The sequence below is a fragment of the Brachyistius frenatus genome, unplaced genomic scaffold (genome assembly GCF_029030835.1).
Source record: "Brachyistius frenatus isolate BFR_SWC_R1_liver_20210118 unplaced genomic scaffold, ASM2903083v1 Contig_283, whole genome shotgun sequence".
Taxonomy (NCBI): Eukaryota; Metazoa; Chordata; class Actinopteri; family Embiotocidae; genus Brachyistius; species Brachyistius frenatus.
Window position 1 is genome coordinate 1 of NW_027210882.1, and position 26,351 is coordinate 26,351.

The 26,351-nt window shown below is 44.0% G+C and overlaps 1 protein-coding gene across 10 annotated transcripts in view; it reads left to right on the forward strand.

Annotated features, from left to right (window-relative positions):
- Positions 1 to 1,681: 1,681 nt before the first annotated feature.
- The window catches only part of mrtfab (myocardin related transcription factor Ab), a 42,883-nt gene continuing 18,213 nt past the window's right edge, over positions 1,682 to 26,351 (forward strand). For 3 of the 10 annotated variants that reach the window (XM_069722210.1, XM_069722214.1, XM_069722225.1), the window contains exon 1: positions 20,748 to 21,475. In XM_069722210.1, the coding sequence (XP_069578311.1) occupies positions 21,340 to 21,475 (136 nt within the window). In that variant the 5' untranslated portion in view covers positions 20,748 to 21,339. Of the gene's footprint in view, positions 1,950 to 2,050; positions 2,178 to 2,472; positions 2,538 to 6,953; positions 7,135 to 11,197; positions 11,300 to 11,426; positions 11,486 to 20,747; positions 21,476 to 25,405; positions 25,721 to 26,351 lie in introns of those variants that run through there. The other 7 variants (XM_069722215.1, XM_069722216.1, XM_069722211.1 and 4 more) reach the window with 7 other exon arrangements.

Below are 26,351 nucleotides of genomic sequence, written 5' to 3' on the forward strand. Positions count from 1 at the left end.
ATTCTAACATGACATATGCAAATTATGTTTACAGAACACACTCAGCTGATTTATGCATTAAATCTAAAAACATTCACTCTGTAATAGCTTCCAATGTATAAACTACTGAAACGTGTACAGGTTGCCAAATTGATTTAAGTGCAGTTACTCCACTGTTATAACCGTCCCGGCATTATTGTAACAAGACTTAAATATACATAATTAATCAATCAAATACTCAAGATGAAACACATTATCTATCGTTCACATTAAAGTGACCACTGGAAGAAAACAAGTAACACTATTATTGACCAAATGCTGTGATATCGATCTTGCAACGATGATGTAGTGATGAAAATATATTGACACAATGAGATCTTTGGTAAATAATCCTTAATAATGGGGATGAAATGACAAAGTGGGTAAAGGCAAAACAGAATAGCTAGAACTATTTGGAAATTTTAGTAAATGACATAACTTTTTAATGCAGCCTTTAATTAAGACATTTATGCCATATCCTTTAATATAAAAGTATTTTTGTGTCTTTATTATGGAATCAAATAAAACTGTTTTAAGAGCACATTTCTCGCACTGCAACCAAAAATCAAGTTTCTAAGTAAAAATATCTAAAACTACTACCTTCATGAGAAGCAAATGGCAAAGATTTGGCCACTTTCCTGACCGATTTGCCCTGTTTTATTTCATCTGAAGCTCTTTCCAGCAAAGAAAGTGGGACTGTCTGTCTTTATCTTTCTGATACTTGACATGTTACAAACCACAAACATGTTTCCACTGATGCAACTGATTATAATTTATTCAGAATGTAATCCAGTTGAGACCGGCCTTAAAATATGTGAAACTGAACTGAAATGTAGCTACTTGGTTCAAGAACAAGGCCTAACAACTGTCCCGCTATCATGAGCGATGTTTTCACCTATGAACTGACTGCTAGATCGACGTGTTAAACATTTTCATTTTTAGTTTAGAAAACAGAGATCCTTGCTTATTTCAGAGTGAAGGCAAAGATTTTTTTTTTTTTTCTCATATCAGATCTTCAGGACAGACTGTCCGCACTGTTATTTGCAAGTAAACAAATCAGATTTGCTATGTCCAGACATCACCAACCTATCTGCATGGGTTGCTTTGGTAACCATAGACATATATACATTTCTATATAGGTTAGGTTAGGTTAGTTAGTTATTTTATTAATCCCCGAGGGGACATTTTTTCACTACAGCAGCATACAGGAAGCAATAGATAATAATAGAAAGCAATAAAATAGCAGTAAAATAGCAGTACAAATATTAAATATAAAATATAAAATGCACAGTATATACAGTACAGTATATATCTATATATATTATATACAAACAACCAAGAGCACAGACAACAGTGTTATTGTTGTGTGATGGATTTTGCCAGAGGTGAGTTATCCAATATGGATAATAGTTTGTAATATAATATGTAATATAATCAGTCTCTGAACTGATTTATTCATCTAATTGTAATCCAGTCATAAGGCTAACCACTTAGAAATTTAAAAAAAAACTTGCAAACAAAAACAAACTTTTCACCCTCGGGTTTTAATGCCCACCCTCAACCTCCTGCAGTACCCGCAGTTTGACGCTAGAGGGAGACAGAGGCTGTGCAGGGAGCTGCAGCTCCGGTTGAGAGAACCACGCTCCTCCGCTGCTTTCTCTTGTTTCCTCCAGTTAAATATTATACGCATTATTTTCAGCACAGCGCCGCGTCTGACACGAACAAACAGGGCACCGCCTCCTTCTGGAGGTGCTGTCGCGAAAACCTGCGGGACGGCGTCGCTGGAGGAAGTGGGTCTCCGCGTCCCACGCATTCCCACGCAGGAGGAGGGTTTTCCGGTTAAAGTTTCCTTTGTGATTCGGAAGTGGCGGTGCGATGCAAAAACCCCGCTCACCCTCACAGACACAACACACAAGTGGCGAACATGATAAGTAAGCTGAAATACACCAATTAATGAGATAGTGTGGGAGTAGTTTGTGCTTCGTGGAGAGAGAGAGGAGGAGGGGGGAGGAGGGGGGAGGAGGAGACGGCCGGACGGTCCTCGGGGAACGCCTGGCTCCTCCGCTATGCTAACGGCAGCTCGCTAACTTGGGATGTCTTGACCGGCTGCCGAGCAGGTTTCATCTGTAGTCTGTGCCGGCTCTCGGTTATTGTTACAGGTGGTCGCCCTTCACGTTTGTTGTCATGTCCGCAGGCCGACTCGTGTTTGCGCTGAGTTGTGTTAACTGCCACCCAGACGAGCTAACAATAGCTTAGCATGCGTTGTCTCGTCGTGGACAGGGACAGCTCGCGGCCCCCGTCACACGTCCGGAGAGGCCTCCTGAAACCTGGAGGAGGCCTCTGGCTCCTGTTGTCATTTATCAGGATTTATTTTACTTTCTGTACTGATGACTGCGCAGACGAGCAGAGCCGCGGTAATAACACGTGTCCTCCTCCGCTTGTCGTCCTCTGCAGAACAACACACCGAAGCTCCGGCCTGCTGAGATGAGAAAACGCCCCTCGGAGGTTTTGTAAAACAGGTGAGCAACAAGTCGAGTTTCCATCTGGCCCAGCTGGTGTCGGGACAGGTGGGAGCCAGGCTGCTGGGACTTGAGGATCTGTTGTTGTTGAAGTCTTTGTGGTGGGGTTTTTCTCCCCTGTGTCTGATTGTGAAACAACCACAGCTGTGTGTGTGTGTGTGTGTGTGTGATTGATTGCACTTGTGATATAGGTGTGAAAGGCCAGTGTGGGCGTGTAGAGTGGAATTTCGGTGTGTTGAGTATCTTCCCTCAGTGCGTTGCAGCAGAACAGTACAACCTGCATGTTTGAACAGCAGCCCTCTTGTTGGGAAAGTTTGCATATGAGGCAACTGCTGTTTCTGTCCTTCCACTTGAAACGACCGGGTTTATATAAAGGGTTTATATAAATGTGTAACACCTGATATATCCAGGTCGCTGTGCAGAGATATAAAGCCTCCCACGCACTTTCTCACATCCTGCTGACGGGAGATATGCATCTCAAACAGATGTGTTGTTGTGACCCAGAGAGAGAGAGAGAGAGAGAGATTACATGTTGTACTAGAAGAAGCCATTGCACACATTATCTCACTGTCTCATCATGGTGGCCTACACAGTTTTTGAGTATACACTTAGGCCTGTCACTGTTGTTGAGAAATCGCCTGACTGTGATGATTTGAGATGACTGTAATTATGGTGCTTAATAGTTTCCATTCATCTGTTTAAAAACAGCTGCATGAAAGTAACAGAGATTTGAGGTTTGACGGGAGCACTTTTAACGATGTCTTATTGTTGCTCCCCCCTGAACACACACACACACACACACACACACACACACACACCACCAACACGCTATTATAAACGGCGCATGCGTGGAGAATTAGCACCACCATAGTACATTGTTTGTTTTGATCACTGCGAATTGTCACTGTCCGAAGTGTCTTTGTTTACTTCAGGCTTTCTATATAATAAGTGGTTGTTTATGTCACATCTGTGACATCTGTGTTTAAAAAGTCTAAAAGGCAAACAGAAATATAAACATTTATTTATACATTCAATGGCACTTCTTCTTCATGAGGTGAATATGTTTCATTAAACTGTAACAGCGGTCTAAAATGAACAGAAAAAGAAAGCTCTACAGTCTCTACACTGACTTGTAGATGATACTAGTGTGTGCCAAAAGTACTGCATTTTTTCTTTATAGAAATATTTTGTCTCATCTTGACTGCATTTCAATTTAGCACTGCTGTATTTCCTTACCTTTCTAAACCATTAACCGGGTTTGTTTTTAGGGGAAACCGAGCTAGATTCCACCCGTAGCACGAGATTTCAAGTCTCTCAGGTGATCAGGTCAAAATCAGCATGCAAACCTCACTTGTGTATCTCTGTGGAGTTCGAGCTGTGCTTGGCAGCTGGTGAGTGAGATTAGCAGATATTCTAGAGGAGGGACGGACCGGCTGATGCCATCAGGACACGGCATGTACAAAGTCTTTGACTCGCAGGACATCAGGCGGCTTGACATGTGACAGAGAAACATTTGTTTTGATGTGACTTTTAAAATATATTGATTGAGTTTTATTGACGCCGTCACGTCTGTTGTCTTTTAAGATACCCTTCATCCCATACAAAATCACACAGTGCTCAAACGCTGTTGTTACTTGTTTGAGAAAATAATTGTGACTTCGACCAGTTCAGGGTTTTATAGCGTGGGTTTGAACCTCAGTAGTTGTTCAACAGTGATGGAAATGTCCGGTATGGACCATCATGTACCAAAAACTGTCAAGTAGCAAAAGCCGGTATCAGATATCAGATAGTTCTGGTGAAGTGGGACAGGACAGAAATAATTGATAAGTCTTGCGAATTTGTTCTGATTTTTAAATCCACTTTTAAAAACACATCAGCCCATTCACCTGTGTTCTCACAGATCTGCAGGTATTTATTATTTTATTGATAAAAACTGGTGTTATATGTTGTAAAATATCTCCAAAGGTCCGAACGTTTCAAATCTGACATGATAAAACGTGCAGACATCCCTAACGCCAGCGACACCAACGGGAAAATTGAGTATTTGTGTGGTTAGCGAGCCGCTATTCAGACGTGCGCGTCGGCATTTGATTGTGAGCGAGCGGAGGGACATCTCAGACAACACTGCCTCTTTGTTTTCGGGCCCGCTGTGCAGTAATGACAGGATCCCCATCAGAACCCCACGGCTGCAAAACACATATTTGCAGTGCGAGCGAGAGAAAGGGAGAGATCAACACGCAGCGCAGCAGCATGTTGTGCCTTTGTAAACAGCCATCAGAGAGTAGCCGGGCCCGCTCAGTGCAGAGGAGTGTTTCATAAAGGAAGATAACCAGTTACACCGGGCCTACTCCAGTCAATCAGGAAAATCTGTCGTGTAGAGCGGGTTTAAATGACATCACTCTCATCTCAGACAGGTTAGTTTTCAGGCTTCATCTCCTGTTCGGATACAAATGGACCGGCCGGCCTGATACACAATGAGTTCTTCACTCTACTGTGTGAGTCACACCAAGTCTGATTTTATTTCGTGTTTGCTGCCTCACTGTGACACTGTCATGAATTACTGGCACCCTTTTTGTCACACAGATATGTCTGCTGTGTAAATAGCCACAATGTAAAACTGACAAAATAATAATTTCAGTTTGACTTATGTTAGAGTTTGATCTGGAAGTCCATAACAGTGGCCCTAATTGCTTTCAATGGTTTGTGTTTTATATACAATGGTCGTACAGCGATATCAGAAGATATCCATATAAATAATGTGTCCCTGAAATAATACACACAGTATTTTGGGGTATTTCTACAATAACAACATTGTTGACCACATGATCAAATAGCCACTTTATTATTCATTTTAATAAAATTGCAACAAAATAAGTGATCCACTCTTATATGTCAGCATAAATGTAACAGTTTACCTTTAAACGTTCAGTAAAAATTCAACGAAAAGGATCACTTAGTTCTTCAGTTCGGAAACAATAACAGAAACTCAGACTCTGTATAAGATAGCTGCTTTCAGCCATGGTTGTTTCTCTGTAGTGATGATGCCATTACATCAACAAGTCAGAATATTTCCATTATCACGATATGAATATTAGAAATGATCTATTGTCGTTAACGATGGCACACCATTTAGACACGGTACTGGACTGTCACTTGCACAATCCAAGTTGCCGTATTCATTCATTAAATGTAAGTTGTTTTTATTCCTGTTGAATCTTCCACATTAATTCAGGGTCCAGAGGACAATGGCCAGTATGGACTTGAGTCCCTGATATTTTTCCAAGGAGAGTCCTGCAACGAACAGGAGTTCAGAGTTACAAAATGTGCCACACGTTCTCTTATATTCTCTGTGTGTTGACTGAACTGACTACATGGAAGCATTTAAGTCAAACTTTCAACAGTCAGCCCCATTTCAGCTTTCGACTTCACTTTAATCGTCCCCCCGGGGGGAATCGTCTTGCAGCCAGATACAACATAGACTACACACAAACATGCACACTGTTTTATAGCGTCCTTTATGAGATACCTTCAGCTCTGAATTGTTGGAGGGTTAAATGTATGAAAATCGCACCCACATCTATAAACAGCCTTTCTAAAACAGTGGTCACAGCAACAGTTGCAAAGGCTCAAACATGCAAATTCTTCGCTGATGTCTGATTTAATCCCGAGCCTACAGCCCTGCATTCTTCCTCTTCCCTGTACTGTTTGTGTTTGAGGGAGACAGAGAGAGCAAGAAAGCTACTAACTCAGTCTCCTGGCACTCACTGTTTTTGACTTGTTAAAGCCTGTAAAAATTCCCCGGGTACCTTCTCTTTATTTTTTATAGCTTGGGTTTGTTACACTCAGCTCTGATTGGCCTTTTAAAGACAAGCTGATGACTGAAAATACCGTGTTTCAAGTGGAAGAATGGAAGTGCTGGGGCTTCAGCGATTAGACCCAAAGTTATATTATCCATAAGTTACTACTGTGTGCAGTATACATCTCAACAAAGTACAAACTGACTCGGGTGTCGTAGCACCTCACTGCTCGCTTTCATGGTCCCATCTGCTGTATTTATTTAATTCCTGTGAACTGCTAAATGGCTACAAAGACAAACTAGATATCTGATGTTAAATGGTTTTGAATGTGGATGTGAATGTGATGACCTGATCTTGGCCGTTGTTAAAAAATAAACATGAGCCAGAAAGGTTATGTGCTCAATAAGCAAATAAGAATGCCCAAGTTGTACTATTTGTCTTTGCTGCACCGATGTTTTAAAACCAATCTTTTATTTTGACGGGAGAACCAGAAGTACATCTGACTGCACCTCTAAGTAGAAAATCCATTTTATTTTGGCAGGATTGTTTTACTTCTTTCTCCGTAACCCTGATCGTTTCATGAGACATGAAACTTTTCGTGTCCTGTTTTTAACTCCAGGTCTCTGTCACCCTGGCGACAATAGTCTCACACAAAGGGGAGGAGCCAAGTCAAGGTATGGAAGTTGCCGGGGCGCCAGGCTCGGCCCTGAGCCCCCAGAGCGAGGCGGTGACCAACGAGCTTCAGGAGCTGTCCCTTCATCCCGCTCCCGGTCCGCTGCCTCTGCAGGAGCGCAAGAACGGTGAGACAACGATGCATGCAAACTTTACAGCACTGCAGCAACACATTTTGGTGTCAAAGAAGACGCCGCAGATGTCATGTCATGTCACGGAAGTTTTTGTCGGCACTCTATTCTCATGTGACACAAACTGTCATTTCCAATGACATACGTGCAAGCACACATCCTAAGTAACATGTTAATGCTACTGTTGACCTGATGAGCGTGGTCATGAAGGGACTCATTTCTGGCCTGGTAACATCCCTGACTCGTATAAAACTGCGTTTTCAAAATACAACTTGTGCACGTTTTAACCTGCACAGCTTCTGGCAGATGAATGTGAACGAATAAAAACAGCGAGTCCACAGTAGTGTTTTGAGGTCGAAAAGCTTCTGACAGTGATATAATGCACTACAGCCCTCTGCTGCTAAGGAAGAGACGGGACACCGGCTGCTCACTCTGCTTATCAGCATGTCAAACCTTTGTTTTGGAAAAACACGCTTAGACTCTGTGGTTGTCTGTCCCGGCACAATGTCACACACAGCGTTGCTCGCCTGCAGTGCGGCCTTTCATGAGTTTATGTTCCACTGAAAGGATTTGTAATCAGGTGGTATAATGCACTTTTGTAGATATGTGGGCCATTGTGCATACGTTGGCGCGCTGCCTGACTCTTAGTGCTCACCACAGCTGAATTTGTAAAGGAGTCTTAGACAAAATCCATTTTGCATTATTGTCCTCTCAGCTTCACTCAGGTCTCTGCAGAGAGGCCGGAAAGGCAAGCGAGGACTGACCTATTGTCCATTAGATGTTTACATCTCAACCAACCGACTATAACAGATGCTATGTCCTCAGCATGTGGACCGAGGATGATTCAATGTTGTATTTACAAATTTCGTTCCTGGCTGTAGGGATGGTGTTTTTTTGTCGGCGCCGCTGAGCGAATGTACAGGAAACACAATACAGTGACTATTTTGGCCTCTTCGCTGAAGGGACCATAAATTCCTCCGAGCAAAAAACTAAAACGTCTGCTTGGAGAATATGTTACATAAGTTGAGGCTAAATAGAAAGTGGGAAAAAAACAACTTATCTGAGAGGCCGAAGTTTAAGGTCAGATGAGGCTGTATGTCTTGTTCATTTGTCAGAAGAGACATTACCTCAGCACAGAGGGCGTCTGAAGACAAGACAGACATAGAGATTGAAGTGCTGAGGTGAACCAGTGTGTGTGCGTGTGCGTGTGCACTATGTGTCTCCAGAAAGAAGGGAGTGAAGAAGCTTCTGTACCTAATTGGCTCGCTCCTCTGCGCTGACCTGCTGCTGCAGTAGATTAGAGTGTGCTGCATGTTTGCTCGGTGGACTTAACGCTCTGTAGGCCTCCTTTGTGTCTGCTGTTGGCTTCCAGCTTGGACCGCTGGGCTCTCGGTGCAGAGAGACACACACGGCAGCTTCCTTTGCTTTAAATCACGGTGGAAAAGTTTTCTGGTTTGGTTCGGGTTCACACTGCCAGATTACAAGTGAATCACAGCTTGTAAATGAAAGTCGCAGGAACTCAGAAAGAGCTGGAGGTTTATTAATGTGTCTAATGTTAACTGGTGGTTGATGGGTTTATATGTCTGCTTTTGGAAGTAAAGCATGATATCTGTTTACTGTAAAGAAGGCATCGGTGAATATGGACCATTGACAGGTCAGGTCTGTGGTGAGTCAGGTTGCGGCCATCGGCGTGCGGGATGTGGTATCGCTGGGTTTCCTAACAGATGAAGTCAGACCTGTCTACCCCTCGATCCCCCCCAGCTCATCCAAATACGGTCACTACCGGCTGCAAACCTCTCCGAACAAGCAAGATGGCGCTGAACTCGAAAAATCCGAACTCGAGGCTTCATAACGGCCGTTCACAAACCAGTGGGATACGTCACTGTTTGTTGCCACTTGATATAAACACCAGAGCGATACCCGTTAATTGACTTAATCGATTAATAGAAAATAAATTTGCTAATATTTTTGGAAAATAATGAACTGTTTAAGCCCTGTGTCAACAAAAAGTGTCGATTACTTCCAAATTCAAGCTTCTTAAATGTGTGCATTTGCTGCTGGTCTCTGTCGTGTTGCAGCTATTCAGAGCCACAGATCAAATGGTACCTTTATCACCTGACCAGGTGAATTACTGCACAACTGCTGTGGCTCAAATGGTAGAGCCACACTCATCATAAGGTTGCCAGTTCGATCCCCTGGTCCTCCCGTCCACATGCCGAAGTGTCCTCGAGCAAGACACTGGTGTGTGAATGCGTGTGTGAACGGGAGGCAAGCTTTAAAGTGTTTGGAGATAAGCTAATGTGATAGACCATTTATTATTTAACAGGTCCATCTGTGGTGGGAATGCAACTCTCAGTTTTTATCAAGTTTAAAACACATCAAATTATAGGTGCACTCTGGTATTTGCAACTCGGAGCTTCTGAATGTCTCTGCCACCAAAACACAATCAGAAACAGTCAGTTCAACAAGCAGAGGTAATCAGAGGATTAGTCAGATCTGGGATAGTGTAACTGTTACACACACACACACACACACACACACACACACACACACACACACACACACACACACACACACACACACACACACACACACACACACAGCCGGGCCATATTGACCATTGGCCGGCTAGGTTTTTTTTGGAGGCACAATTGGTGTTGATCTGTCAGGAGAAGTGGAGGCGAGGTCAGACCAGTAAACGATTTACCGTCTGTGGGTGGTAAATCAACAGCGGCAGAAAATAACGCACTAAGCACGTAAACAATCAATGTCAGCATAAGACGTCGGGGCAAAGTGAAGCTAGGACTGCAGTGGAAGTCATAAAAAGAGAAGACACTTTGTTAATGTTATGGTAACAGTATTCAGAGGGATGTTTACATCATTTAAGAAATGTTTAAGAACGGTCCTGTGACTACACGTCACAAGACAATGTTTACCTCGCAGGAAGACACAAAGACACACTCTCTCTCTCTCTCTCAGCCTCAGGCCTCCACTCCCAAATTTAAACCCCCTCTGCTTCCTTACATTTCACTCTGCTAGCCAGAAGCAGACATGTCGCAGCAGGCACTCCTGCAGCTAATCTGGCATGGCCATGCATTCAGAGCACGGGAGAAATGCATTGCATGTGACTGCGTCTGTCTCTCTCTGCGTCTCTCTCTATGCATACATTTGCGGCAGGAAAACAGAACCCACAGGAAAAGCTTATCGAAGCTTTATCTCTGGCACCACGTTATGCAACATGTTTATTGCAGAGGGTCCTTCCTCTGTGACGGAGGAGTGCTGGGATGTTTATTGTTCACCTCACATGTGGGTACACATAGAGAGAGGTGACATGTTTTTCAGGACAACAATCAGGGACAGATGTTTAGGTCAGTGTGCATTAGTGTGTGTTGGTGTGTTTTAGTGCATTAGTGTGTGTGTGTGTGCGCGTATGCATTAGAGAGGAAAAGAAAGTCAGCTCTGATTAGAGACGTGAAGGCTGAAAAAAAACAGAGACCGGCCTTAAAAGCAATTTACATTTCCCGTCATCCCGGTCACACAAACTTGCCTCTGCAGTTTTCCGTAGAAACCTGAAGTGGTTTAGACTACGATAACGTGATTGGATTGAGATCATTCAAAACTACGAGGCGGACAAGCTAGTTTCAGTGTGGGGAAGTGGGCTGTGGCAGCAGCAGCAAAAGGAGGAGGAGGAGGAGGAGGAAGGGGGCAGATGAGGAGGAGGAAGAGGGGGAGGTCATGTCTGAAATGGCACTATTGCATAACTTGTCGGGGAGGGAACAGAAGGAAAGCGAGGGAAAAATGGAAAGCAAGAAGAGAGAGGGGGTGTGTAACTTGTATGTGAGGAGGTGAGGCTTGGCACCAACTTGTTTTTGTTCTTCTCTTCTTCTTTTTTTCTAAACCGCCTGAGAGTGCAGAGGAGTGACCAGAAAGTTTTCTCAAACTTTTTTATGAAGAGGAGCTTAACAAACAAGTACATGGCATCAGGAGAGAACAAAGGTGGACCTGTGGGTGGACCTTGTTGTGATCCGAGGAGCAATAAGGCGCAGACACACCGACCCACATTACACGCCCTCTGTGTCGGGGCGTGCGCACACTTGTAGACAAGACAGTCCACAGAAAGGGAATGTGAGGTGCGCTGCTACCTGTGGAGTACCAGCTGCCGGTGAGAGGAAAACCTCTTTTTCAATGTGGCTTTTCTGTGGCGGGACTTTTCTTCAGCCTTCTGCCGCTCTGCTGTCTTCTGTCACACTGTTTGCTCCGCTTGCGTCCGGAGTATGAACCTCTAACATTGCCGGGAAGGTGACGCTTCCCTTCAGCATGGTGCAGAAGGACATGACTATCCAGTCAGGTAAAGTCCACTTCAGTGCTCCTTCCGCCGCCTCCTTGTCTCTGTCTGGTCTGTGAGCGCTTTTTGACGCTGCTAGACTTGTTTGTTTAGAATCTTGACTCTGCTTGACTTTATTTTCCTCAGCCACCTGCCATTATTATCAACTAAACCTGTTGGTATTTAGAGTTGAAGACGCTGATTGTTCTTTTCACTGTTTATTGAAATCTTGCGTAGTAATTGTGTCACTAAATTTGAACTGAAGCTACAAATACAAATATTCCATTAAAAGGCGAAAACTGCAAACTTACAGATGTTACCGAATTGATTATGTAAAGCATCAATTTCTAGTTCTTTAATGAGGTAGTGGAGAAATGCAGCATACATTATATAGTGTGTAAACCAGACAAAGGAAGCAGACCGGGTTGTGAGGCCGGGTTTGCAGGGTCTTTCTGTGCGGATGAGGCCGGTGGACAGGTTCAGAGGTGTAGCTAAGAAGAAGAGGAATTGGTCTTTTTTTTTTTTTTTCTTTTGTCCCAGAAGGCCATCCGTCAGCTGTCATCTGTCCAGCCAAGAAAAAAGCCAGTGGGCCAGGATGCAGGCAGAGCTGGAGAGTCGGGAGGTTAGGTGAGGGAGCGACATAACCCGGGCTCACTGAGTGGAGACTGGAGCTGGGATGGTGGTGGTGGTGGGGTGGCGGGTGGGAAGTAGGTTAGAAGCATCACCGACTCTGCTCCAGATTTAAGTAGAAATGACCCACTCATTTCAGTCAGAACAGCTTGTTCCAGATCAGCACACGGACGACATCTGTCTGCCACCGCTGAGAAGAGGAGGAAATGGTGTTTGCATGATGAATGCGATGAGATGGTGTAACTGCAGAAAGTGTCACCAGCAGTCAATGTTCAGTGTACAATCAATAGCTACAGCAGTGTTGAACTGAAAGTTCCCAGCGCCTGACTTGAAAAACTGGTTACCTCCTAGAAACTACAGCCAGGTTGGAGATGCCACTAAGGCTCCGAGTATTTGACTCTTTGAAAGGGGGCAACAAAAGGCACAATTTTGGTAGACTGATGTTGAAATTCTGTCAGTAAGATTGTTTTGTTTTGGCTCACTTCATCATTCAGACAAACACCCATGAAGATCGCATGGCTCTTCGTCCTCACCCTTGCATGATGTCAAACGATGGGCTACAGCTTCCACTGTGATGCTGTGAGTCATTAAAGCTGGGGTCTGGTTGGCAGCAGGCAGACGTGATTAGTTAAAAAAAATGTCCTCTGAACCCACACGACAGGACGCTCGTGCTGTCGGGCAGCGTTTAAGATGCGATGGCTCGATATGCAGCTGGGTGGAGGCTTCGCTTTAGCCCAGCGCTGATTCAGGGAGGCTGATGGTACTGTTATGTAACACACTGGGAGGCTGCCAGCAGCAGAGGCCCCAGAGCTCTCTGTCAGGCTGAGAGTAGGAGGGGAGAGGACAGGGAAGAAGAAGATCGAGGCTGGTGGATGGCAAGAAAGGAGAGGAGTACGCATGAAGAGAGCATGAGGAAATGTAAAGAGAGAAAAACAAATGTAGAAATTGACACAAATAGGAAAAAAGGAAGGAAGGAGTTATGTTTTTATAGCCAAGCAAACAGCTGCACCAGACACAGTCTGGCTGCATGTCTCTTTTGCTTTATGCCAGTGACTCTGTGGTTGCATTAGTTAATCTCCATGTTTGCAAGAAAACACGAAAAATAAATGCTGTAATAAAATAACAACAGCATGATTTTGACTGTAGTTTGAGCGCATTTATTGTAAATCTGTCAAAGTGTATTTGATAATAAATGGATGTCTGCAGGCCAGAGCATAGAAAATTGCAACACCTCATTTCATCTTCCCTGCAGGATCACATAGCAGGTTGAATCTAAACAACTGGAGAGCTAATGTTGTAGTTTTTTGGTGACTGTAAACAGCTTTCAGTCTAATAAACATACAGCCAAAAACATATTTATGCAACCGAGGCAAATTCTGCAAGAAGCTTAAATCTTCAGTGTGTCCAGCACCCCACGCACACACCCACGGGGTACGCATGACTCACCAGTACACACACACACACACACACACACACACACACACACACACACACACACACACACACACACACACACACACACACACACACACACACACACACACACACAGAGTTCACAACTCGTGTCACTGTCGGGACCTGGACATGCACTTACAGGATCTGGTAGCCCTCCATTCTCACAGTGTGCTCTGACAGCACGGAATTTCAAACAAGCACCAACACAATCGCATGTTTGATTTGCGATCCAATAAATTCCTGTTAGATAATGAGAAGCAAGCGAGCGCAGTCAAGCAGCCGCACTCAGATCTCGTAGCCTAAAGCAAAAAAAAAAAAAAAAAAGCTGCTTCATCAGTTTCGCAGGTCTGCTCGTAGCAACGGGAACACGATGCCCGCACACCCACAGATACAAGCCCACTCATGTAGCTCGGTGCTCTTTAAAGACACACAAGCACACACATATGCTCTATCGAAGTCTGAGGACAGTGTCGGAGCAGACAGAGCGAGTATCCCACCACTTGCATTAACAGATATTAGATCAACATACAGAATTAGATCAGTCGTATTGCACCAATATGTCGTGCTGCGTGGTTCGGACATATTCAGTTATTCCCATTTATAATAAGTGTTGTGGGTTACAGAACTGAAAATAAATGCAGCATCTTGTGTAGGCAACATGCTGCAATGGAAGTGTGCTGGGTGTTAATGAGAACGGTGCACCGTTCTCAGTTTGCAGCAGTAATCTTGTATTGTAGCACGGCATGCTTTGGAAAGGGTTAATGGGAAAGTACTGGACTAAAATTTCAAATAAATATTCCACTACCAAACCCAACATTATCCACTTCAAACCTACTTTTAAACCCTGTGAATGAGGGTTTCAGTGGTGTACTTATAAGTTCCCGCTGTCACAGGTGCAAACCTGCTGCCGAGCGAACGCTCAAACAAGCAGCATCACAAACGGACCACGTATCCTGCGCTTGCTTTTATTTCTCTCGTCTCCAACTCGACTCGCTCCGGTGTTCCTGAATAATAGAACAGCCATTAGCCCCTGACTCGCGTTCGAGCAGCGAATGTTACGTGCTCATCGTGAGCTGATGAACGCGGCGGAGGTCACGGCGAACTGACGGGATCTCTTGTTTGGTTGGGATGACTCAGACGTGAGCCGGGAGAGTCTGTTAATGACGGCAGCGGTCAGGATGAAGCTCCGTTGTTTGGACTGTGAAATAGATGCGAGGACACGCGGGACAAATGTTGGGTCTTATCTACCGAACATGTCACACTAGACTCAAGAACACCGCTGTTTGTGCTCGTTCCCTGAGGCTTCCAACGGTTGTGTGTCGTGTCCCTGTGGTAGCGCAACAAGCCCACTTTCATGTTTAGTATAAACTGTTAATAACGCATGATAAGTTATCAGTCAGATGCATCGGAAAGTGAAAGAAGGATCCTTTATCAGCAACAAACCAGATCTTCAAACACCCCGCATGAGGAATGACCCTCTTGAAAGCACAACACTGGAGGTCCTGTGTTTCTTGGTTGTTTATATATATATATATATATATATATATATATATATATATATATATATATATATATATATATATATATATATATGCATATATATATATACATACTGTACTGTATATTACTGTGCATTTTATATTTAATATTTTTTTACTGTTATTTTATTGCTTTTTATTGCTTTCCTGTATGCTGCTGTAGTGAAAAAAAAATTCCCCTTGGGGATTAATAAAGTAACTACCTAACCTAACCATAGAGTCAACAAAGGTGCGTACTGCACCTTGAGAACATGAAGCAAGCTTAAAGGTTTTTGATTCGATTTTTGTGCATAGAGAGAACGACCGAGAGGACGTGTCAGGAAGTTGTCCTCACTTTTTACACGCTTAATTCTCCACCTGTGTGTCATTTAAACTCTTGCAGAAAAATGGAAACCAACGATCCCATTAAAGGCCTGCGTCTAATAAAAGCCCTGACGACGCTGAAGCAAATTAACAGCCAGGCTTTTATTAGATGTTACATATAATGGCCAGAGGACCCTCCTCTGTTAGATGCTCATTCGCTGTAACACGCGCTCATCCTCACTGAAATTGTTTTCTGTATTTCTTGCCGGCTGCGACTGCCTCTTCTTTGCGGCCAGTCTGCCCCGCAGTCTGTCTGTTGTAGGTCCGGAGGGGAAGCCAGCCGTTACAGAGAAAAGAACCTCGTCTGTAAGTCGGGCAGGAGATTAGGGCGTTCGTCACAATAAAAATGGTTTTCAGATGTTGGCGTTATGTAACAGCCTTACACAGCAGTCATCGATGCACCGCCAGCTCTGCTACTCTGTTTTTTCCTCCCTCGCAGCCTCTAGACTTCTCTGAAAGTCTCGGCTTTGTCGTGCTCAACCTCCGCTTCCCCTCCTCCTGCAGTCCTTTGTGTTTTACAGGGAAGACTCGTGCTACCAGATGTTAACAGCTGCCGGCTGTCTCGCAGCTCTGCTTTTCACTCAACACTTGTGCTCTTATAGATGCTTCTCTCTTCTTCAACAGTATACAATTAGACCTCAGTCTGACAACTTTTTATGGACATGATGTGACGTAGTGAGGTGTGCTGCGGCTGGATGGTCTACAAAGCACCTTTGTGTTTAACAAGAGACTGTCAGAGAGCAGTCGCGAATACTTGTGAAATGATAATTGTTGAGAGCTTAGCAACAGACCCAACATGACTACGCAGGAGTTACGGGCTGTGAGATGACTATATAGGATGTAAACAAACCTCCAGGCTATTGATGTTATTGGAAGAGAAGCTTGTTTGCTCTACGACCTGTATGTTACAAACTAGAACGTTGTCTTGGTAGGAGCTTGCGTTCGTACTAAAACTACGTTCCTTTTGGGACGTAAACTTAAGCTCAGGAAAACTCAGGACTACGCATCCAGGAGGTCCTGTACAATTACTTCATCTGCAAAGCTTTGAAGAGTTGGCTTGGCCGGGAGTTTACCTCTTTTGAGACAAACAGTGAGTCCTCCGAGTGATCGAGTGCAGCCTCGCAACACCATCGTTTATATTTGGGTTTTGTGCCAGATTCCACAGTCTTTGCTCACGATTACGCACACGGCTGCCGCGCAGCTCCAAGTCTTTCCTCAGCGAGTTCACATGTCATCAACTTACATTCCTCCGACTGGGTCTCTTCACAGCTTCAAAAATGTCAGTGGATATAGGCTCAGAAATCCTGGGCCTGATGTCAGTGTTGAGTCACAGTCAAATGCAAACAGCGCTGGTAAGTTCCACGGCAGAGCGGGTGGGAGGGTGGGGAACAGGAAGTAAAGGAAAAAACAAACACCTTCTGTTTTCCCCTGCTGGAATGTTAATGGCCGGTCTGACCTGCGGTAGACGGACACTCGGTGCGGTTGGTTTCTTGGCGGCCCAGGTTTGGTTTGGTTCATTGTTCGTCCATCTGTCTTGCTGGTAAACCTGCTCGTGGCACAATTTCAAAGCCCGGGATAATACAAGTGAGGAGTATAAGGGCCAGTGTGTTATCTAAGTTTCAGTACAGATAAGAAAATACCTCAGCGGAGGGATGAGAAACAGTTTTAGAGTAACCTCATTTAGATCAGAAGAAATGTGGTCAAGGAGAAAGTAAACATGCCGACGAATCCAACCGATTGATTAATTGATGCTAACTTGGACACGGTTTGGACTTGCAATGGGCCACTTGTATAATGTGGCAGAGGTGCTGGTTTCTCATGTCTTCACTGTGGATGGACAAGTTAGGCAAAAATTCAATTTGATAATATACTGTTTGAACCGGCATTACTGCCACTTAAAACAAACAAATAGTCACGTGCTATTTGATTTTCGATAATTTAATGACCATTCAAAAATCACAACCCATCCCTTGTATTCAATCAGATATATGCTGTGAGGTAAATGTATTAACTCAGATCAGGTTGCGACCACGAGACTCAAATTTTTTGTCCAGTATAATAACATAAAAAGGACATTAATTCTTTCCCTGCATAAATACAGAGAGTAAAGCAGAGAAATGAATGGAACTCTTTCCTCTAACTGAATATCGGCATATTGACTGAGCAGTTTACGTGATCTAAAACGAGGCAGATGTATGATAAATGCCGTTGAAGTAGTGAGACATAATCGGTCATTTACAGAAGTCGATAGATGAGGACATTTCAGGGTGGGAAGACTTCTGCCAAGTGGAGTCCAAGACAGATGTAGGTGATGTTGTTGTTGACTGTGCTGCTGACTTCCAGTTTCAATGATGGACATTCAGTGTAATGTCAGAGAATTTTCCTCGCGCGCTCCATGTGTGTCTGTTATTGTTTGTTCGAAATGATCGAGGGAAGTTTGTACTGCTTGTTGTGGAAAGGCTCATGTCTGAAGGACATCTGCTCCGTGCAGAGAAGGCAGGCTGTCCCACAATCAGGATAGTAAATTACAAACACGAGTTAAAACTTCTGTAAGTTTTCACCCTCAATTTCAGACATTTTGAAGCATCATGAAGTAGTTCTGAATTTTAATGTTGAGTCATTATTTCTGCAAGATCTCCACGCACTAATTATATTCTCTCTGCTTGCACAAAAAGGTCTTTTTTTTAGTTGTTTTTTAAAAATTCCCGTAAATGTTTTTCAGTGAAAGATAAAGCGAAGACCCACATGAGGGTGTCCAATGCCAAATTACTCTACTTAAATGTCCTAAAGCCAGAGCTAAGACACCTAATTTGTCCTGCTGAAGGTTAAAAGCATGTTGGGACTACAACAGCATGCAAAAATGTACATTTTATACAGGGCATCAGACCTATCGTAGTTTAAAGTCTTCATACTGCTTTTGTTTTACCACGCTATTGGTGTAGTTGAAGGGATATTAGTAGGTTAACAGGACCACTGTGGAAATACCCGAACAACCACTGGATGGATTACCATAGAATTTGATACAGATAGCCACGATGCTGAGAGGACGAAACCTAATCAGTTCAGGTCAAACCTAATGACAGCGCCAGGAGTAGATCAAGGTTTTTATTCATCTGGAGACATATCTCAACATCTACTGGATAGAAAGGCACAATATTTTGTGCAGATATTCTTGGTCCCTGCTGAAGATGAAATGTAATCACTGTAATAATCATTTAGCATTTCAAGTCCCCATCAGGCCAATTGAATAACTAAATATCTGCAAAACTAGTGCGAGTCCCATCAGCTTCAGATTTACTGTGCTCAGAGCAAATGAGCAAATATTAGCTTATTAATCGTTTTACCTGCATGTCAGTATTACGCCTGTTGCCACAATTTATCACTCCATGCTGCGATTGGCCAGCTGTTTTTTTTTCTATTTGTGATTTTTCCATACATCTCTATGCTACACTGAAAATGCGGCCCATTATTTGTAAATCCTATTTTGCGTCCATCTTCTCCGTGATGGACTGTTTTCCTCCATTTGATCTCTGACTTGGTCGGACATCACGTCTTAAGTAGTTCTGAGAGACCATAATTCAGCCCTTAGTGGTTAAACCTAATTATAATCCACAACTACTAATTCAGGGGGAGTTGAGTCATGGGAAACCGTAAACTGTACTTCCCACACACTACTGCCATTAAACCCTAAAACCATAAAAACTCCCCTCTAAACGGCAGCAGTACTCACCCTCAAGGTAACGATGAATGTTATCAAACCACACAGAGTTTATACGTTACTGTTATTGCCATGGAAATCAGAGCACCATGTTTCATTATGTGGACTACACAGATGAACTTGCAGGGTGAGAGTTGCCGTTGAGATGTTTAATAGGCTGCGATTTCAGGAAAACTGTGTAAATGGTGAAGGGTTTGTGATTCTGTGCCCTGAGGATGAAAATAACGTCCGACATGCCGTGTGTCAGTCTATGTTGTGCGTCGCTGACATCGGCTCAACCCACACAACTACATTCTAATCCCAGCGTGTGTTGTCATCTCTGCGTTTCCTGCCCAGACTGTGAATCATAACGGCAGGTGGACTTTAATCTCACGCTCACAACAGTCAGTAATTGTAGTTACCAGACACCGTTTGTTCAAGGCGTGTTTTCAGGTGAGCTGATAGACTCACGACTCGTCAGCTCGGAAGTACTGCGCAGTTTTCATATTTGATATTTATACTAAGGCCCTTGTTTTATTTATAGCTCGACTCCTCCCTGTGCTGGATATATGGCCAAATGAAAGATATGAAAGCCACGTGTCTTATGTCATGTCTCATAAAACATTGATTTTGTCCAAGGGAACGAGGCTTAACATTTTCTTGTGTGCGTGTGTGTTTGCAGACCAGGAAGTGTGTGCCTCAAAGTAACCTTACCCTGCTAGCGCACAGGTGATACCAAGCTGAATATAGACCCCTTATGGCCAGCTGGCCCTGCTATTTAAAATGGGGGAGGGAGGGGGTGCGGCCAATGACGGTGTTTCCCATCAGCATTCTGCAGGAGCCACAAACACAGTCGGGTAAACTACAAAAGAATCAGAACATTTGCAGACAGGCTCGGGATGCGTTGGATTTTATTGTGACGCGGCATCAGTCCAATAAGGGCCTCGTCCCTCTCCTAAACTACCAGCGTGAGTTCATGGAGGAGTTCATATAGGAGCGAGCTGCCTCCTCAAGGACAGGCCGTTCATAAACCTTTCAGACTTCCAGTGGTGATCGGGTGTCAATCAATCACTGGAGACGTCGGTGTGTGTGATTCATCCCAGGATCAGATTTATCACAGCATCTTTGACGAAGGTTGATTATGTGTGATGAGGTCATCACTGAAAACAGTTATTGTCCTTCGTCCAATGAAAACTGTTCATAGGTTGGTTAAGATAATTTTGAGAGCGAGCCTGTTCAGCCAGACAAAGTGTTTGATAACAGATTATCTCAGCGTTGTTGTGATTTTGATCTGTAAACTGTGTGTGTGTGTGTGTGTGTGTGTGTGTGTGTGTGTGTGTGTGTGTGTGTGTGTGTGTGTGTGTGTGTGTGTGTGTGTGTGTGTGTGTGTGTGTGTGTGTTTTTAATAGGGAGGAGGTTTGCATGTGGCAGCCCCTCTGAGCTTGTAACTGAATGAATGGCAACAGCTGAGCAGGAGAACTTTATCGGCAACACTCTGTGTGTGTGTGTGTGTGTGTGTGTGTGTGTGTGTGTGTGTGTGTGTGTGTGTGCGTGTGCGTGTGCGTGTGCGTGCACGCGCGTGCTTGTACATGTGTGAGATTCAGGAGGAGCTGCAACCAGAGCAGTCTCACTGGGGACTCTCTCTGTGCTGAGCTCACTGATGTCCTCTCTTCCTCAGCCGCTGGCCTCTTTTTTCCGCTTCCTCACCCTTTCGTCTCTCTTGTTAATTTTCGTCCGCGACTCTTCCTGTGGATTTCTTTAACCGCGGCTCTCTGTAAAAAAAAAAACCCAACAACTGCAGAACACCGCTGTCGTGACTCGCTGGCTGCCACTGCAAGGAAAAGGAGAGAGCAGGAGGCAGTAGAGAAAGAGAGACGCTGAGACAGACCAATCGATTACTCCGATACAGAGGAGAGGCACGAGGAGAGCACAGCCGAGCAGCAGTGCTTTTTCCTTGCCGGTTTAGTTTAAAAGGAGATATTCTTTGACTTGTATTGGAGTCTTTCGAAGCATTTTATTCACATCTTTTGGAAAGAGAGGACAGCTAATTGTTGGGACGGCTTTTGACACATCAAGGACTCTTTCTTTCCTCCCTTCCTTCTTTTCATCAGTACATCCAACATTCAGGACATTGAAGGAGGGCCGCTTTTAAAGAAGAAGTTCAATGTTTACCAAGTGATCGATCTCCATTGTGAATGATAATGCTGGACACCAACCACTGCCTGTCCTTCGAACCCTCCCCGCCGGGCTCCCCTCTCATGGCAGACGACATGGAGAAGGCAGGACTGAAGACGGATCATGACAGACTCGTCTATCACAGCCTGAAAGAAGGTGGGCGATCTGGAGAGTCGCACATAGACCGTAGACACGCACGATATCTGATATGACTTGTGTTTATGAGCCTCAGTCTGTATTTTCATATCAGTACTTTACAGCTACTTATAAATAGTTAATAAAGCTTTGCTGAAGATAAGTGGCTGGGTTTAGTTGCTTGTGTAAGATGGAAGGAAGTCGAAGTGGTTCCCCTCTAATTTGAGTAGAGCAGACTTGACTGATGTGTTGAATTAAGGACGTGTGGGCAGCTGCAGGTGTGACTGGCTCAGCCTGTGATGTGACTTTCACATCACATACCGCTTCCATATTAAAGCTGCCCTGAAAAGTTTTCATGTAAGCAATCAAAGCTATGTTTACATGTAGTGCTACTCTCCTAAACGCATTGTGAATACTTTGAAGTCTAACAAATGTGTTGAATGAGCTTCATTCTTCACAGCTTTTTTTTTTTTTTTTTTAAAGCTGTTGTCTTCTTCTGTGTTTTTCTTAGTACGTCGTTGCATTTCTCGGGGAAATAATCACCAGCTGTAAATCAGAGGAATAGAGTGATAACCATGGAGGGGGGGGGGGGGGGTTCACCACGTCACCCGTGTGTTCATGTGTGCATCACAACAAAGAAAACAGCGTCCCACTCATAAAAACATTGCTCCACAGTGCTACTAGTGGACAAAATGTCCACAGGGTACCTTTAAGTAATAATCCAATGTCAGCGACCACCAAATATTTAATGCTAATCATATTTTATTTACAGTCAAATCGGAGGCTTCTGATTTTAACTTTTTATAGTGGTGTTGAGTATTTTAGGGTGTATTGTGACTGCCACTGTAACATTTTTGGATTTAGATGTGATTTGCTTTGAAAAACATTGTGTTCCCTAAAAATGGAACAAGAAAAAAATCAAGGCAGCCAACAGTGACATACTATGAAAAAATGAGGGTCTGCAGCCTAATTTGGTATGGTCCACGGTTAGTGCAACAGTTTTGAGTTTGTTTATGACCGACAGTACAAGCAGGGGCCGGAATCACAGATGACTGGCTACAGATAAAACAAAGCATTCCTGTGAGGCTAGGATGATTGAAGATGGAGGAGAAAAGCAAGGGAAAGAAATTCATAAAAAAGAAAAAGGAGTGTTTCCTTTACCATTAAAGCAGCTGACTTTAATGGTAGACAGTAGACAGTAAGTCTACAGGAACTCCAGCTGTCAGGGAAAGATTACCGCCAACCTTTTGTTAAACTATTCAAAGCAGGAACACATCTCATCGAGAGAAAGTGTGAGTGACACGAACTGCATAAAGCCATTAGCTGTGGGAATTTGACTTGTGTTGCTTGAACTTTAAGAGAATTAGTATTCACCGCAGCTCCTCTCGCTGTCATCTGGCTCCTCGGCACAGTGCGGCAGTGCGAAGGCAGCGGGAGTGAGTCCAAGGTGTGAATGGCCTTAACCTTGTATTGTTCGTGCCCTCGAGCTTCTTTCCATTCTCGCTGATGTGTGAAACATGTGGTGTGGTCAGGCGCTGCGTTCATCTCTCTGTTCAACAGATGCAATCAAACTGGGCCACAATGCAAAACCATGAGCTCATGCGGGAGGACATCTTCCCCGGCACAACGTTTCCAGCACCGATGCCAAGCGTGGCGTCCTTTCGAAGCGTCTGTGAGGCGGCAGTGTGATCTCGTATGTCTTCATCTGCCTCTGCGGTGGGCATGGAGCATTTTGCCTCTATGTGTGTGTTGCTGTGGTGGGTGTGCGCAGGCCTAGTTGTTCCAAGCGAGGGGTCTTCGGGGACAGTGACGAACTCAGACATGTTTAATCAGATCTACTGACACACGAGCGCAGCAGGATTAGCCCAGTTGGCCACCAACATCTTGGCTCTAACTCACAGGTCTCCTCTTCCTCCCCCTCTAACGGTTCTCTATCTGTACAACGTAGTCCTTAGATCCTTCTTTCCTCGCTCATTTGACTTTTCCAAAGGTTTTTCCTGGACTTTGACAGTTTTGTAGTTTGCAGCTGCGATATGGCTGTTTGGTGTTTAACTACCAAGCTCGTCTGAAATTATGACCTCATTGTTGCAGTTGAAGACTTAATCAGTAGTTATTTGTTTTATTTAGTAGGTTTATTTAGTTAAACATATCTCAAAGGTTAACAAAAGGTCTTGTTTCACTATTTGATGATGAGATTACCTGACAATTAAAGTACATTTAAAGGTCCCATATTTTACATTTGCCAGTTTTATTTTTAGTAAATATTATAGCAAATTATTTCCCAAAACATCTCAATATAGTTTTACATCTCTGTTAAGCTTCTCTTTGGAGCTTTACCAACAACAGGCTGTTTTGTGTTTGTGTCTTTTAAGGTGCATTGATATCAGTGAGTCTCTCCTCTGATTGGCTGATTCTTTTCTGAGTGACGCACATCCAGGTCAACTACAGCTTATCTTGACAGCTTGGTTGAACATTTCATCCTGAGGGCGAACATAAGCGTGTCCGACAACAGAAAATCACAGTGACATCACAAATTTACAGATGTCGAAGCAGCTCGTCTAAACTGCACAGTTGCTGAATACTGACTGTGAGTTTTGACACATTCACAGTATTTAATTTAGCACCTGATTTGTAATCGCAAAGGACATGGAAATCTGAATTTACACAATATGGGACATTTAATGCGTAGACCTACACTCAAAATATTCATACCGGTTAGAGTCTGAAAAGAAGAAGTTAGTTTTGCTGTCTTCCTCTTTGTAACTTTATATTCTCTGGGACTTTCACTGGCACTTTTGTCATCAGGTTGATAACGGTGCCGACGTGTAGCCGCAAGATCACAGGTTCGATTGACTGTTTCTTTGTGAAGTCAGCAGACTGCGGTTCTGTGTCGTTTCCTCTGCTTTATCTAAAATGTGTAAATGAAGCCATCTCTGCTGTCTTCCTGCCGCTCTCTTTGCTCTAACTTTTTATGACTGCACAGGCGAGCTTCGGCTGTGGCCTAGTATCCCAGTAAAATTGCCCTGTCTTTTCATCCTCGTCTTAAATTAACCAAAATGGCCTTCAAACCTGATTTAAGTCCCAGAGTGTGTCCCGGTCTCCCAAAGACGAAGATGTGTTTTTTTCAAACTCTCATCCAGCAACAATTAACAAATCATGAGCATCACTGCTGACTATGTTCAAGTCCACCAATGAAACCATGATTCCTGCAGCTGTTTCTGTTCCTTCTTGTATTTATGTGGCCTTAGTCGTGTTGTGTCTCTATGCCGAGGAGGAATGTTTCATGTCGTCAGGTTTTTTATTGGGAAAAAAAAAAGACCTCAAACTCAATGAGACTGTGATTAAGAAAAAAAATAATAGCGATGTCACTGTTTAAGAAATCAGATTACTACAGAAAGATACTCAAGTAATTAAAGTGCATGTGAACCTTTCTGCCTTTCTGTGCGGAGTTTGCATGTTCTCCCTGTGCTTGCGTGGGTTCTCTCCGGGTTCTCCGGCTTCCTCCCATCATCCAAAAACATGCACCTCAGGTCAGGTTACCTGGCGCCGCGCTAGTGGCAGCCTGTTGCAGCAGCTCCCCCCTGAGAGCCCCCCTGCTGTAGCGAAGAAATTTCCCCTCGGGGATTAATAAAGTGAAATAAAAAAAAAAATTTAAAAAAAGAACACGCTCTCTCTCAGTACAAAAGGTGTCACATCTGACGGTTATGACTCCAGGCCGAACAATTCACAGCCGCCACGCACGTTTTGTCTTTCGGTTTCATTCCCGTGCTGTTCATGCTATTTATTGATAATTTGGTTGTTAGATCTGTGCTGTCATGGGATTTGCTTTCCCCATATGAACCTACAGTTTCTCCACTTCTGCAGCTTTTCACACTTTGCTCCATCACCAGCATGCGGGAGGCGTCACTGTGTGACTTTTGCAATGTCTTTCTTTTTTTTTTTTTTTTTTTTTTTTTTTTACAAACTGGTGGAAAACTGGATTTATTGACAGCTGACAGTTCAACAACACAAGCCGATATTTCCACTGGACTAAACAGCCAGTGCTTCTAGTTCCTTCACTGTCAGACATGAGGAATAAAGAGAGGACTAAGATAGAGGCAGAGAATAAATAAGTGAACTGGAGTGTCTTGGCTGTGTGGAAGACGATGAGGAGGAGGCATGGCGATGTGAGGCTGGGATAGAGGGAGCGTATAAGATTCTCTTTCCCAGAATAAACCTCTTTCCTGGAGGTGCCAAGTGGTTCGGCATCTTATCCTGCATGGCACGGTTAGTGTGTTTCTATGTGTGTGGGGTTATTGTATGTATGTGTGTTTGTGTGTATATGTGTGAGTCCAGGCAACACGTGAGTGTTTGCCAGTGGATTCACCACTGGGGAATAATTCATCTCTTCGCTGCTGCACGGGTGGAACATATACATGAAACTTTCCTGGCTGTGTTTGGGTCTCTGTGTTTACGCCGCCGAACCTGAACCGACATGTTATTGCTTCCAGTGAGGAGTCTCTAGTGTTTGAGTGATACCTTAAGATGCAGAGCGTACACACTTGTAAAAATAACAGCGGTGCTGGGAACGCCAGCGACGACGCAGAGCCAAAGAATGACATTTAGTAGCACAGGCACTGACATTAATTCATGGGATTAGCAGCGTTGCTGTCCAGTCCGGGACTGTTTGTCATAACAGAGCAGGAGCGGCAGCAGCAGATAGCCGGTTGGCTAGCCGGTTGGCTAGCGGGTTGGTTAGCCTGCCAGCCCCAATGATGTCACTTTGTCAGTGGGAAGGAACAGGTGCTGCTTGTTCTCAAAGTAGCAGACACAACCCTGGCCAGAAATGTTTGGGAATGTTCAGTGGTGTATTCCACTTCACTCACACACACACACACACACACACACACACACACAC